Below are 13,684 nucleotides of genomic sequence, written 5' to 3' on the forward strand. Positions count from 1 at the left end.
TACCTCTGCCCTCAAAAGCGTCTCATCAAACCAGTAACGGCTTGTAAACAACAAACCAAAGCTGGAAATTACAAAATCCTTGTTGCTTCAGGGTTCATAGACCATAAAGATGATCAGAGAACTTCCTTTCCTCCCTCATCTCTATGATCAGCCAGGGGAACTGCCGCCCTCAGTCCCGGGCTCCCGTGGCTGTATAGCCGCTCAGATCACTTTTTCTTTAAAGAGAATTTCCGGCTAACAAAAAAAAGATACCACGGTCATGATTGCAGCTGCAGTTCATGACTCTGGTTAACCACTTCCCGCAAAATCACGTACCTGTAAGTCATTTTGAGGAAGTGGTTGTACCGGGGTGATGTCTGCAGCTAGAGGCATCACCCCGATACCATTTTTTAGAATGGACGGTCAGCTTTCATGTGATAACAACTGATGTGGCTAAGCAGCTGCTCAGCCATTATCACAAGCAGCGGGATTGGCGTGAGACCCAACCGACCAGCCAACACGTCCGCCGGCTGCCAGAGACCCGAACAAAGGCAGAATCGACTTTGAGCAGGTCTCCAATGTGGTAACCCTGAAGCGACATCATGATGGATTACTCGGCAGCCAACAGTGCTAATTTAAAAAATCCAAAGCATTCAAAAAGCAGATTTTGGCGTTTTGAATACTTTAAAGTGCAGAGGAGTGGTTTAGGATCTTTTAGACCCCAGATCTCTTCATAAAGAGAACCTGTCACTGCCCATTACTGTCACAAGGGACGTTTACAATTGATCAGAATATTTTTTTTTTAAAAAGAACAGTGTAAAATGAAAAAAAAAAATAGGAAAAAAATTAATTATTTTAAACTCCCCAGTCCCCGCATGCTCGCGTGCCAAAGAAAAGGCATACGTTAGTCCCGCCCACAAATGTAAACAGTGTTCAAATCACACATGTGAGTAATTACCGCGATCATTAGAGCGAGAGCAATAATTCTAGCAAAAAACCTCTGCAACTCTTAACAGGTAACTATTAAAAAATGTTAAATCATTGCCTATGGATATTTTTAAGTACTGTAGTTTGTCGCTATTCCACGAGTGCGTGTGCAATTTTAAAGCGTGACATGTTAGGTATCTATTTACTTGGCATAACATCATCTTTTACACCATACAAAACATTGGGCTAACTTTACTGTTTAGTTTTTTTTTTAATTCAGTGAAGTGTATTTTTAAAACAAAAAAATTGCTTTGAAAGTCCACTGCACAAATACCATGTGACATAAAATATTGCAAAAATCGCCATATTATTCTCTAGGGCAGTGATGGGGAACCTTGGCACCCCAGATGTTTTGGAACTACATTTCTCATAATGCTCAAATACACTGCAGAGTGCATGAGCATCATGGGAAATGTAGTTCCAAAACATCTGGGGTGCCAAGGTTCGCCATCGCTGCTCTAGGGTCTCTGCTAAAAATGATATATAATGTTTGGGGGTTTTAAGTAATTTTCAGATAACTTGTAAGCAACAAGTGTCAGAAATAGGCCTGGTCCTTAAGTGGTTAAAGTAAGTCTGAACGTGCTTCATACTTTGGGTCAGAAGCTTTTACTATATAGCTATAGAGTGCTTATTGAAATGGATTTATGTGTTTGGAATAATTTTTTTTGTCAAACTTACCATATTTGCAGAAAATCTGAAATAGGACTGCCAATAAAAGGCCACTAATAGCTGCAATCCATAATCCTATAGGTACATAAGCATCAACTGCAAAAGAAAAGTCAATGTCAGAATTTTATACACATATTTCATTATCCATTATACACATGTAGTGTAGCAGTTTAAGTGTATTTTTACTGCTTTACTCTAATCTAATGCTTTATCTGTTTTTAAATAACATCCTTGCTTTTGCATATTGTTTACTGACAAATTACTTAATTTATCTATATCTTTCTTCACATTAAATTGTTGTTTTTAATTTCAAGACGGTTATATCCAGATCACTTTTCTTTTTATATTCTAAGAAAGGCTTATTTGTAGCATAGGCAGCATACTTACCTAGGAATCTGAGTCTCTCTGTTGTACCTCCTGGCACTGTAGGGTGATAAACAGTACAAGTGTAATCAACGTTGTTATCGCTGTAACTAACGTTGGACCGATAAGTGGCCTCTAGTGAGTAGGTGCCGTTACCATTCAGCCACTTATTTAACTTGTATCCAAGGGGCTGTCCATCTCTTTTCATTGCAAGGCTCAGATCATCAGGGTAAAAGCCCGACACCAGGCATACCAAGGAAGAATTCCTTTGACCTTTGCTGGAGAGGTAGAATGTGACTTGCGGACGGGCTGTAAGACAGTAAAATAGAAGTCATCAGAAATCTACAAATATTGCTAAGGATTTTAAATGATTTCTCTTCATGGCTGCCTATCCTTATATAATCTGTTTAGTAAAAATGCATTGCGGCGTATTAACCACTTGACCACTGGGCACTTAAACACCCTTAATAACCAGACCAATTTTCAGCTTTCGGTGCTCTAACATTTTGAATGACAATTACTCAGTCATGCAACACTGGACCTATATGAAATTTTTATCCTTTTTTTTACACAAATGGAGCTTTCTTTTGGTGGTATTTAATCACCGCTCGGTTTTGTATTTTTTGTGCTATAAAAGAAAAAATACAGAAAATTCAGTAAAAAAAATATTTTTTCTTTGTTTCTGTTATAAAATGTAACAGATTAGTAATTTTTTCTTCATACATTTTGGCCAAAATGTATTTTTACTGGTTATATGTTTTGAGTTACAGAGGAGGTCTAGGGCTAGAATTATTGCTCTCGCTCTAACGTTCGCAGCGATACCTCACATGTGTGGTTTGAACACCGTTTTCATATGTGGGCGGGACTTGCGTATGTGTTCGCTTCTGCATGCGAGCACATGGGGACAGGGGCGCTTTAAAAAAAAAAAAAAATTATTGTTCATTTTACTTTATTTATTTTAGTTTGACATTTTTTTCCCCCCAAATTTTTTTTTTTATCACTTTTATTCCTATTACAAGGAATGTAAACATCCCTTGTAATAGGAATATGGCATGACAGGTCCTCTTTACAGTGAGATATGGGGTCAATAAGACCCCGCATCTCACCTTTAGGCTGGGAAGTCTAAAAAAAAAAAATATTCTGGCTTTGATCGTATTGGCGAGTCGGTAGAAGCATCGGAGGGTGGCGGGAGGGGGGGGGGGTATTGCAGGGTATCACCGACTATGGCTGGGTATCTCCGAGTATGGCTGGGTATCTCAGAGTATGGCGTTGCAGAGTATTGCATTGCAGAGCATTGCAGGGTATTGGTGGGTGTTGCAGAGCATTGCAGAGTGTTGCAGGGTATTGGTGGGTGTTGCAGAGCATTGCAGAGTGTTGCAGGGTATTGGCGGGTGTTGCAGAGTGTTGCAGGGTATTGGCGGGTGTTGCAGATCATTGCAGGGTATTGGCGGGTGTTGCGGAGCATTGCAGAGTGTTGCAGGGTATTGGCGGGTGTTGCAGAGCATTGCAGAGTGTTGCAGGGTATTGGCGGGTGTTGCAGAGCATTGCAGGATATTGGCGGGTGTTGCAGAGCATTGCAGGATATTGGCGGGTGTTGCAGAGCATTGCAGGGTATTGGCGGGTGTTGCAGAGCATTGCAGAGTGTTGCAGGGTATTGGCGGGTGTTGCAGAGTGTTGCAGGGTATTGCAGAGTGTTGCAGAGTATTGTAGAGTAATGACAGGGAATTGAGGGGTTAAATTTCGGTGAGCAGCGATGTGGGCACTGCAGATGCAGCCTGCAACGCTGCTGACACCGATCTCTTCCCCCGATCGGTACAGAGAGGGGGCAGGGAGGAACAAGTGATCACGCCATCATTTGACGGAGCGATCACGTGGTAATCAGCCATGATGAGCGGCCGTTTACCGTGATCCGTGATGCGCCGGGTCCAGTGGACCCGGCGGTCACGGTTGCTCTCGTGTGCGCTCCCCAGAATTCTGGGAGGCCGTTAATTAACGGCCTCTCAGAGTTAAACAACCGCCCTGAAGCCGTTAATCGGCAATGGGCGGTTGTTAATTGGTTAAAGGAGAAGTCCAGCCTGAGCTCATTTGGCTGGGCTTCTCCTCTGGGTCACAAGAGTGCAATTCGTTTTACACTCCTGTGACCCGTGTTCAGCATAGAATGGTCTGAAGTCCGCTCGGGGAGTCTGGATCCGCCATGTGCCTGGACTGATAGCCGTCTCAGCCTCTCAGAGAGCCACTGAGACATCCGTCTCTCCACAGCTCAGTGCTCTAGTGAGCGAGGAGGAGCAGAGCAGGAGAGCTGCTGATTGACAGGCGCTGAGAGAACTGAGCTATCAGCGATGTTTGATCACTCGGTTCTCAGTGCAGACACACCGGGGGACAGATGCATCATCGGACCAATGCTGCATCCATCTAGGTAAGGATGAATCTTAAAAAACAAAAAAAAAACATACTTCTCTTTTAATGTTTGACATTTTCAATTTAAACTAGCAAGTAGAGCCAATGGTTTCATTTTGCATGTTTTTAAGTTCCCCCATACTCCCTATTGAAAGAAATATAAACAAAGCAAAAAGCTCAAAGCTCCTAACTTTTTCTGCAATGCAATGCGATGCAAACTCCAATGCACTTACAAAATTACATCTTGTATAAAGGTCCATCAGTTAGCATAGATGCAGGTACAAGGTTCCACACAGACTCCCTGAGTAAGCCATATGTGTGAAAGGATGATATGTACATGCCATCCTCCTGTTGCTGCCCGAGAAGAAAGCCAGAACAGGCTGGAAAGCTTGAGAGACTTGAAAAAGGAGGTCATGCTTCTGAAACATGTTGCCCTTGTAACCATGCATAGACAGTCAGCTCCATGCACTTCGTAGCTGTCACTTTAGCTGCACTCAGCAACACAGGCTTTTTCCATAACGGGACATGCACATTGTGGTTTCTGGCAAGCTGTCAGTATGGAGAGAGCAGCAGCTTTACCTTTCTGGATAAATCCACTGGCTCTGCTAATTACAGGTCACCTTCCCGGGCAGCAACAGAAGGATCAGACGTACATATCCTGCGTCACCACCTACACTTTATTTGGGGAGTCTGTGTGGAAGGTCATGCCTGCATCTATTATTATTATTATTTCAGGTACTTATATAGCACTGTCAATTTTACACAGCACTTTACATATATATTGTACATTTACATCAGCCCCTACCCTCAAGAAGCTTACAATCTAAGGTCCCTAACTCACAGTCATAAATACACATACTAGGGCCAATTTAGACAGGAGCCAATTAACCTACCAGCATGTCTTTGGAGGATGGCCACTGTCTCATCTATGCTAATTGATTGGCTTTTCTGCAAGACATACTATTGTAAGTACATTGGAGTTTTTTGTTTTTATTGTGTTCTACAAATAAAAGATTAATTTTACTAGGGGCTTTGCGCTCTTTGCTTTGTTTATTTTGTCTCTACAGTGCATGTTCCCATTGGCGTTCATAGAGAGCATTGACCCTCTGCCTTGAGTGGTACATTTCTGTGGCCGGAGTGGATGAAAGAGTTAATAATTGAACTGCAGCAGATCTAAATTAGGTCATAAATTAGCACAATCACTTGATATATTATAGTTCTTATCCAAAACAAACAACCATGTGGATGAACTGGGGCTCCAGGCAAAGTGATGTACCCGTATTCTGTTCGATACTTGCATGTTCAGAGTACACATGCCCCCCCCACACACACACAGGCATATGATCTAGCGGGTTCTCCTCTTCTTGGACCCTTTTGAGTCCAGGAAGAGAAGAGAGGCACTGTGACACACTGTAATTAAAAGCCACACATTTTATACACACACACACACACACTTTAGATTAGGCACATTTAATCCTTTGATCACCCCGTCACCCAGCCACTGCCATAAGTACAGTGTGAACGTACAGTATTTTTCACTGATCACTGTATTATTGACACTAGCGACATCAGATAGTGTCAGGGTCAGTTAGCGTCCCTCCCAGCCAGGGTCAGTTAGCGATAGATTGCCACTATCACACTCACGCTATAAGTTGCTGATCACCGCCATTACTAGTATTGTGTTTGTACTGATCAATATATTGATCACAAATAGAACTATATTAGCGCCACCTTAGTATAATGTCCCCAAACATGCAGTGTTAACAGGATCAGCCCTATTCGCTGCCAGCACATGCGTTTAGCCCCCCCCCCCCCCCAAAAAAAAATTCCCAAAGGTACACAAGTGAAGAGGCCTACAGGATTCTGAGTCAGATGAGAGCGAAGGGGAAGCCTTTCTGGCGCTAAGAGCCCATAGTTTCCTTTTGGATGTGCTTGCAAATCCTGATTGGCAGCCCACAGATTCAGCAGTACTCGTACTTTCCCTATTCACTCCCCAACCCAGAAAACAGCAAATTTAACATCCCCTTGTTTTTTTAGCTGTTTTTCATGGAAGATCTGTATCAATTGATTGTGGGCCAAAGCAATTTATATGCTGACCAGTACATTACCGCTCACCCAATTCAACTCTTGACAGACTATTTGCGTTAAAAAACAATCACGGGTTTCAGATTTAGGACTTTTGTGGGCCTAACCAAAATGTAGGACTTTTTTGGGGGTATTTTATACTACAGGAATTGTTGGATTCAGTATAAACTCATGGATTACCAGTCCCAATGGTGCAATATTATGGAGACCAGGACACCATCCCCCGGTTGGAATGCAACCAGTTAAACCTCTATTGTGACTTCAGATTAGAGGCGCCCATCTATCTATGAGAGCTACTCTGCATGACAATGCTGACTCAGATCTGTCTGTGAGGATCAAAGACGAGCCTAATGGGCGGGAGAGCATCGGAGATCGAATCCCAAGATGTGACCCCAGTCAGAGTAGTTGCAATTCATGGACAAACACTGCCCCCCAGAGGCCAATTATGGCAGGATGGTCAGAGATATTTAGCCTGGGGGAGAAGACGCCCCAGAGACATGGATTCATCCACAAGCAAAGGGGGGTGGGCAATGGGATGCAGTATGGGTGAGGTGTGTTTGTCAAAAAGGTTTTGTTTGAAAGAGAGCTTCCTCTTTCTCCATCATGAGGACAGCCAGAGGATGTGCTAAGTATACTGCTTGTATTGTATTCTGATTGTATGCTATGTAATTTCTAATAATACCTTATATAAGCTTTCTTATTTCCTTGGGAAATAAATGATATTTGATTGATCTTAGACCGTGTGTTTGGTTTCATAGCTAACTTTGTAGTATTGTGATATTAACAGTAGCATGCGCGCAGAGTGTTAATAGACTAACTAATCTATAGGGACTAGACATTAATACATAGATTGATGAATAATAGTTATTATTTATTGGTTACTTCACGAATATATGTACAATGGGGCTGTACAGTGGGAGTCAAATAATATCCATACCAGGAGGTCACTACCCCAAAAATAGAACAAATAAAAAGAGAAAAAAGTAGGGGGGTGTTTAAGGATAGCATCCCAGTATTAACCTAACAAGGTACACCAAAACGTCATATAATATACTGTAAATCAAAATTTTATTGTACAAAATACCTTAGATATATTGTTAAAAACATATTGAAATCTCAATACATAGATAAATTCATCAAGTTACTGCCAAGTGTACTGATTCAATAATGTGTTATTGAATATGGCTTCTTCAGGTTGTTATGTTCACTTGTAACAGTTATCCAGTAGAGTATCTCCTAATTCTAAAAAATTAAACATACACGATTGAAAAATATATCTATAGGTATTTACTTTTACATACCGCTTATTTCAATCAAACCCCTATCCCCTCTGGTAAAAAAAAACATTTTTAATAAAAAAAACTCACAACTACTTACAAAAACAAATAGTGTCAAGAGAAAAAGTTGGATCGTCTCAAGCTGCAGGGAGGCATAAAGAGGGACCAAAGATCAGGAAAAAGGTGGGTCAAGCTACATGGCTCTAAATAATAAAAAAAGATACAAATAGTAAAACACCATATCTTCTTTGCATCTAAAGTAATGTACCAATCCTACTTGTAATCCTATAGATACTTACTACCGATAAGCTAAAATCATAGCCACCCACCACCGGGTTAGTATCCTCATTCCAGATTCCTCATTCCAGATTACATCAACATGTCTCTAGAGGCTAGGTTCATAGTATCCACAGAGGGGGCCCATATAGACCAGCCAAACATGGACAGCCAACACTCCACTGCCCTTCACATATAAAGCCCAGACAAACCGAACTCTAAAAGCAAGATAAAATAAATCAGGAAATTAATAAACAGTGTATGTATCATTCTACCCTCTGGTATGCTCAAAACATATTTAAAAAAAATGGGAATCCCACCTAATACAAAAACAAAAAAAACAATCGATTCTACACTCCCAACTGAATTGACTACATGTTTATTGATACAAATCACTATACATATATCGCTTGGCACAAACCAAAGCCCTAAAATCCCCATACCCAAAAGAACCCCCTCCTAAACTCACCCAAATACCTCACCCTGAATGGCACAAGAATGTACCACCCCTCGTAATTATCAGAAACCATGAATCAGATTGAGACAGAAGTACAGTCGAATCACACTTGTATAATAATAATAAAAAGGTAAACATAGTCAAAACATAGCCAGAGTTCAGGAACCGGAACGGATAGTCAGACAAGCCAAAACATCAGGGGGCCAGAGATGAGCGTAGTAAACAGCAAGTAGGATCTGGAGCCAGAAGGAATGTCAGCCAAGCAAGTCTTTAACAGGAAAAAAGGAGAGCGTCTCTAGAGATGTGACCAAGGTGAAGGCAGAGATCATCCGGGCTGGACGGCTTAAGTAGGCAGGACTGACGAGCAGGATATCATCAACAGGTCACTGTGGAGTCACTGTGGAGAGAAAGGAGCTGGCAATTAGCCGACAGCTGAGCAGCCAGCTTTGAGAAGGAAGGGCTGAGCCCAGCCCTGACAAAACCCCCTCCTCCCCCTCGGAGGACCACCAGGCTTGAGGGAAAAATGTCTATGGAAATCACGGAGGAGGACAGGGGCATGTATGTCCGAGGATGAGACCCAGGAGCGGTCCTCCGGACCGTACCATTTCCAATGCACCAGGTACTGTATGCACCCACGATACCTACGGGAATCAACAATGGACTGTACTTCATACTCCTCATGGTTATCAACCTGTACAGGGTGAGGATGAGGCACCGAGCTGGTAAGGCGGTTGCAGACCAAAGGTTTTAATAGGGAGACATGAAATACATTCGAGATATGCATATTAGAAGGAAGGTCTAATGCGTAAGCCACTGGGTTAATCCTGCGACCAATATGCAAAGGCCCAATAAACCGAGGTGCGAACTTCAGAGAGGAAACACAAAGTCGGAGGATGCGAGATGACAGCCAGACCCTGTCCCCAACCTGGTAGGAAGGCGCAGGCAGAAGTCTGCGGTCAGCATGGAGTCTGTACCTATCATTAGCATGTCGCAAAGCCTCCTGGACTTGTGCCCAAGTGGAACGAAGATCATGGATATGCTCCTCTAATGCAGGAATACTCTGCAGAACAAAGGAGTCAGGCAACAAACCATAGTTCACCATAAACGGGGACAATCGGGAAGCAGAATTCAAGTCACTGTTGTGAGCAAACTCCGCCCACGGTAAGAGGTCTGACCAGTTGTTATGATGGTCAGAAATGTAGCAACATAGGAATTGCTCCAAGGACTGATTGGCTCCTTCTGTGGCCCCATTAGACTGCAGGTGATATGCAGAGAAGAAAGTAAGCAGAATTCTCAACTGTGCACAAAAGGCTCGCCAGAACTGGTACACAAACTGGAAGCCAGTTCCTTAGAAGTGGGCAAATTCTTAAGTGGAATACAATGGAACATTTTTGAGAACCGGTCAACCACCATATGGATAACTGTATTGCCCTGGGAGTTGGGTAACTCCACAATGAAATCCATAGACAGGTGGGTCCAGGGTCTCTCTCCATTGGGTATGGGTTGTAGGAGGCCCACTGGAAGGTGTCGTGGAGCACACACAGAACAGGCAGCTACGAAGGTGGTTACATTAGCACGTAATAAATGAAAAAAGCTACCCCCAAAAGGGTGGGACTTTAACCACTTCAGCTCCGGACCAATAAACACCTTAAGGACCAGAGGTCTTTTTGCAATTTCGCACTGCGCTGCTTTAACTGGTAATTGCGCGGTCATGCAATATTGCACCCAAACGAAATTTGCGTCCTTTTCTTCCCACAAATAGAGCTTTCTTTTGATGGTATTTGATTGCCTCTGCGATTTTTTTTTTTTGCGATATAAATGGAAAAAGAGCGAAAATTTTGAAAAAAAAAGATATTTTCTTCTTTTTGTTATAGGAAAAATCGAATAAACTAAATTTTAGTCATACATTGAGGGCAAAATGTATTCAGCCACATGTCTTTAGTAAAAAAAATGTCAATAAGCGTATATATTTTGGTTTGCGCAAAAGTTATAGCGTCTACAAACTAGAGTACATTTTCTGGAATTTACACAGCTTTTAATTTATGACTGCCGATTTCATTTCTTGAGGTGCTAAAATGGCAGGGCAGTACAAATCCCCCCCAAATGACCCCATTTTGGAAAGTAGACACCCCAAGGAAATTGCTGATGGGTATGTTGAGCCCATTGAATATTTATTTTTTTTGTCCTAAGGGATTGAATAATGACAAAAAAAAAAAATGATATATTGCTCACACATGCCATGGTTATATGTGGAATTGCACCCCAAAATAAATTCTGCTGCTTCTCCTGAGTACGGGGATACCACATGTGTGGGACTTTTTGGGAGTCTAGTCGCGCACGGCACCCCGAAAACCAATCACCACCTTCAGGATTTCTAAGGGTGCAAATTTTTGATTTAACTCCTCACTACCTATCACAGTTTCGAAGGCCATAAAATGCCAAAATAGCACAAAACCCCCCCAAATGACCCCATTTTGGAAAGTAGACACCCCAAGCTATTTACTGAGAGGCATGTTGAGTCCATGGAATATTTTATATTTTGCCAAAAGTTGCGGGAATATTACAAACTTTTTTTTTTTTTGCACAAAGTTGTCACTAAATGATATATTGCTCACACATGCTATGGGCAGAAGTCAAATTACACCCCAAAATAAATTCTGCTGCTTCTCCCGAGTACGGGGATACCACATGTGGGGGACTTTTTGGGAGCCTAGCCACATACGGGACCCCGAAAACCAAGCACTGCCTTCCGGATTTGAATATAAAATGCTACCAAAAAACCTGTTAGCGATGGCAGGGATCAGGCCTGACTCTGCGATCGCTGCAGTTATGTGTTTAGTGTTTTGTAAGTGACAGTGATCGATCGATACTGCACTTGGGTGGGCTGGGCAGAGGGGCAAAACGCAGGTGCTAGCAGGTATTTGGGCTGATCCCGCTAACAATGCGTTTTTTTGGAACCCTAAACTGCTGGGGACGCTAGTATAGATCTGATCAGATCAGATATTGATCTGTTCAGATTCTATACCACTACGGGAGGTGTATGCTTTGCGTGTGGGTGTTAGCGGTACTGGCACTAACCTAGCGCTGCCTGGGGCGACGCAGACCCTGACCCTAAAACCTAATTGATATCACCCGCCGGGTGATCAGGGGGTTAAACCTTTATTGGGTAATAAATGGTGGGTGCCCTGATGCTATAAAAAACAAACTAACCAGAGTCACCCGTAACACTTATACGGTGATCAGTGGTGAAAGGGTTAACTAGGGGCAATCAGGGGGTTCAAATTTTTATTAGGTCAGGGGTTGACAAATTTGCTTGGAATCTAGGAGCCAGCTTAAAAAGTTAGGAGCCAGGTCCGCGACGGCGATCCGGACCTGTCCCTGGCCTGACATGGAGACGAGTGAGGGGAAGATAGCAGCTCCGTCGCTGCCCCCCCCCCCCCGTCTCCAAGTCATTGCCCATAGCTCTTAGAGGGACATTTTATTTATTTTTTTCAAATGAATTTTTTTTTCAATTGCATTTTAGTGTAAATATGAGATCCGAGGTCTCTCTGACCCCAGATCTCATATTTAAGAGGACCTGTCGTGCTTTTTCTATTACAAGGGATTTTTACATTCCTTGTAATAAGAATAAAAGTGACACAACATTTTTTTTAAAAGAACAGTGGGAAAAAAAAAAAAAAAAGTTAAAATAAGAAGAAAAAATAATAATTTTTAAACGCGCCCTGTCCTGCCCGCATATAAAATCGGTGTTCGAACCACACATAGGAGGTAGCGCCGTGATCGGTAGAGCGAGAGCAATAATTCTAGCCCCAGACCTTTAAAGGGTAAAAGTTTGTCGCCATTCCATGAGTGGGTGCAATTTTGAAGCGTGACATGTTGGGTATCAATTTACTCGGCGTAACATTATCTTTCACAATATAAAAAATAATTGGGCTAACTTTACTGTTGTCTTATTTTTTTATTAACTAAATTATTTTTCCCAACAAAAGTGCGCTTGTAAGTCCGCTGCACAAATACGGTGTGACAGACAGTATTGCAACAACCACCATTTTATTCTCTAGGGTGTTAGAATAAAAAATATATATAATGTTTAGGGGGTTCTAAATAAAGGGAAGAAAAGGCAGGTAATATAAAACACTCAGAGGGAGCTTCATTAGCATTGCTGGTTTGTCATACCAACGGCGACCACAAGAGGGCGCCAGATTCCATAAGGAATCATAGGACCGCAGAAGGCCTCAAAGCCGCGGCCTAAATTTTCGGCCGCCGGAGGAACGGCCCGACGCGATCACGCTGGGGGGGTCCACAGAGACAGGATACCCCCAGCTGTGCTGCCCCAGGCGCGAGGTCGCTATTTCTAGTCGCCAATGCGACCTGGCGCCCGGGTTTTGTCGAGCCCTGTATTAGGTAGTATATGGGGGTCCCTGGCGCTATATAAAAACCTGACGGGGAACCTAAATAACTAACTGGCTAACCAGCGTCACCAGTGACACTTATACTGTGATCGCTGGTGAAAGGGGGTGAAAGGGTTAACTAGCAGCAATCAGGGGGTTAAAACCATTATTGGGTAGTATATCGGGGTACCTAGCGCTATAAAAACCTGGCGGTGAACCTAAAAAAATAACTAGCTACCTAGCGACACTAGCGACACTGATGCAGCGTTCAGAAAAATGATCGCTTAGTGACACTGGCAAAAGGGGGTGAAAGGGTTAACTAGCGGAAATCAGGGGGTTAAACCCATTATTGGGTAGTATATCGGGGTACCTAGCGCTATAAAAACCTGGCGGTGAACCTAAAAAAATAACTAGCTACCTAGCGACTGTAGCGACACTAATGCAGCGATCAGAAAAACGATCGCTTAGTGACACTGGCAAAAGGGGGTGAAAGGGTTAACTAGCGGCAATCAGGGGGTTAAAACCATTATTGGGTAGTATATCGGGGTACCTAGCGATATAAAAACCTGGCGGTGAACCTAAAAAAATAACTAGCTACCTAGCGACACATGCAGCGATCAGAAAAATGATCGCTTAGTGACACTGGCAAAAGGGGGTGAAAGGGTTAACTAGCGGCAATCAGGGGGTTAAAACCATTATTGGGTAGTATATCGGGGTACCTAGCGCTATAAAAACCTGGCGGTGAACCTAAAAAAATAACTAGCTACCTAGCGACTGTAGCGACACTAATGCAGCGATCAGAA

General features: G+C 42.8%; 1 protein-coding gene across 3 annotated transcripts in view; it reads right to left on the reverse strand.

Annotated features, from left to right (window-relative positions):
* LOC143925049 (cell adhesion molecule 3-like) overlaps positions 1-13,684 on the reverse strand; it is a 106,132-nt gene that overhangs the window by 55,688 nt on the left and 36,760 nt on the right. For all 3 annotated transcript variants that reach the window (XR_013261931.1, XM_077449631.1, XM_077449630.1), the window contains exons 4-5: positions 2,023-2,307; positions 1,645-1,731 (exon numbers count right to left, since the gene is read on the reverse strand). Coding sequence is in view for 2 of the 3 variants with exons in the window: in XM_077449631.1 (XP_077305757.1) it covers positions 1,645-1,731; positions 2,023-2,307 (372 nt within the window). In the remaining variant the exon portion in view is untranslated. The remainder of the gene's footprint in view (positions 1-1,644; positions 1,732-2,022; positions 2,308-13,684) is intronic.

Source organism: Lithobates pipiens, unplaced genomic scaffold, assembly GCF_037356315.1.
Source record: "Lithobates pipiens isolate NorthernLeopardFrog02 unplaced genomic scaffold, aLitPip1_a1.2 Scaffold_22, whole genome shotgun sequence".
NCBI classification, from domain to species: domain Eukaryota; kingdom Metazoa; phylum Chordata; class Amphibia; order Anura; family Ranidae; genus Lithobates; species Lithobates pipiens.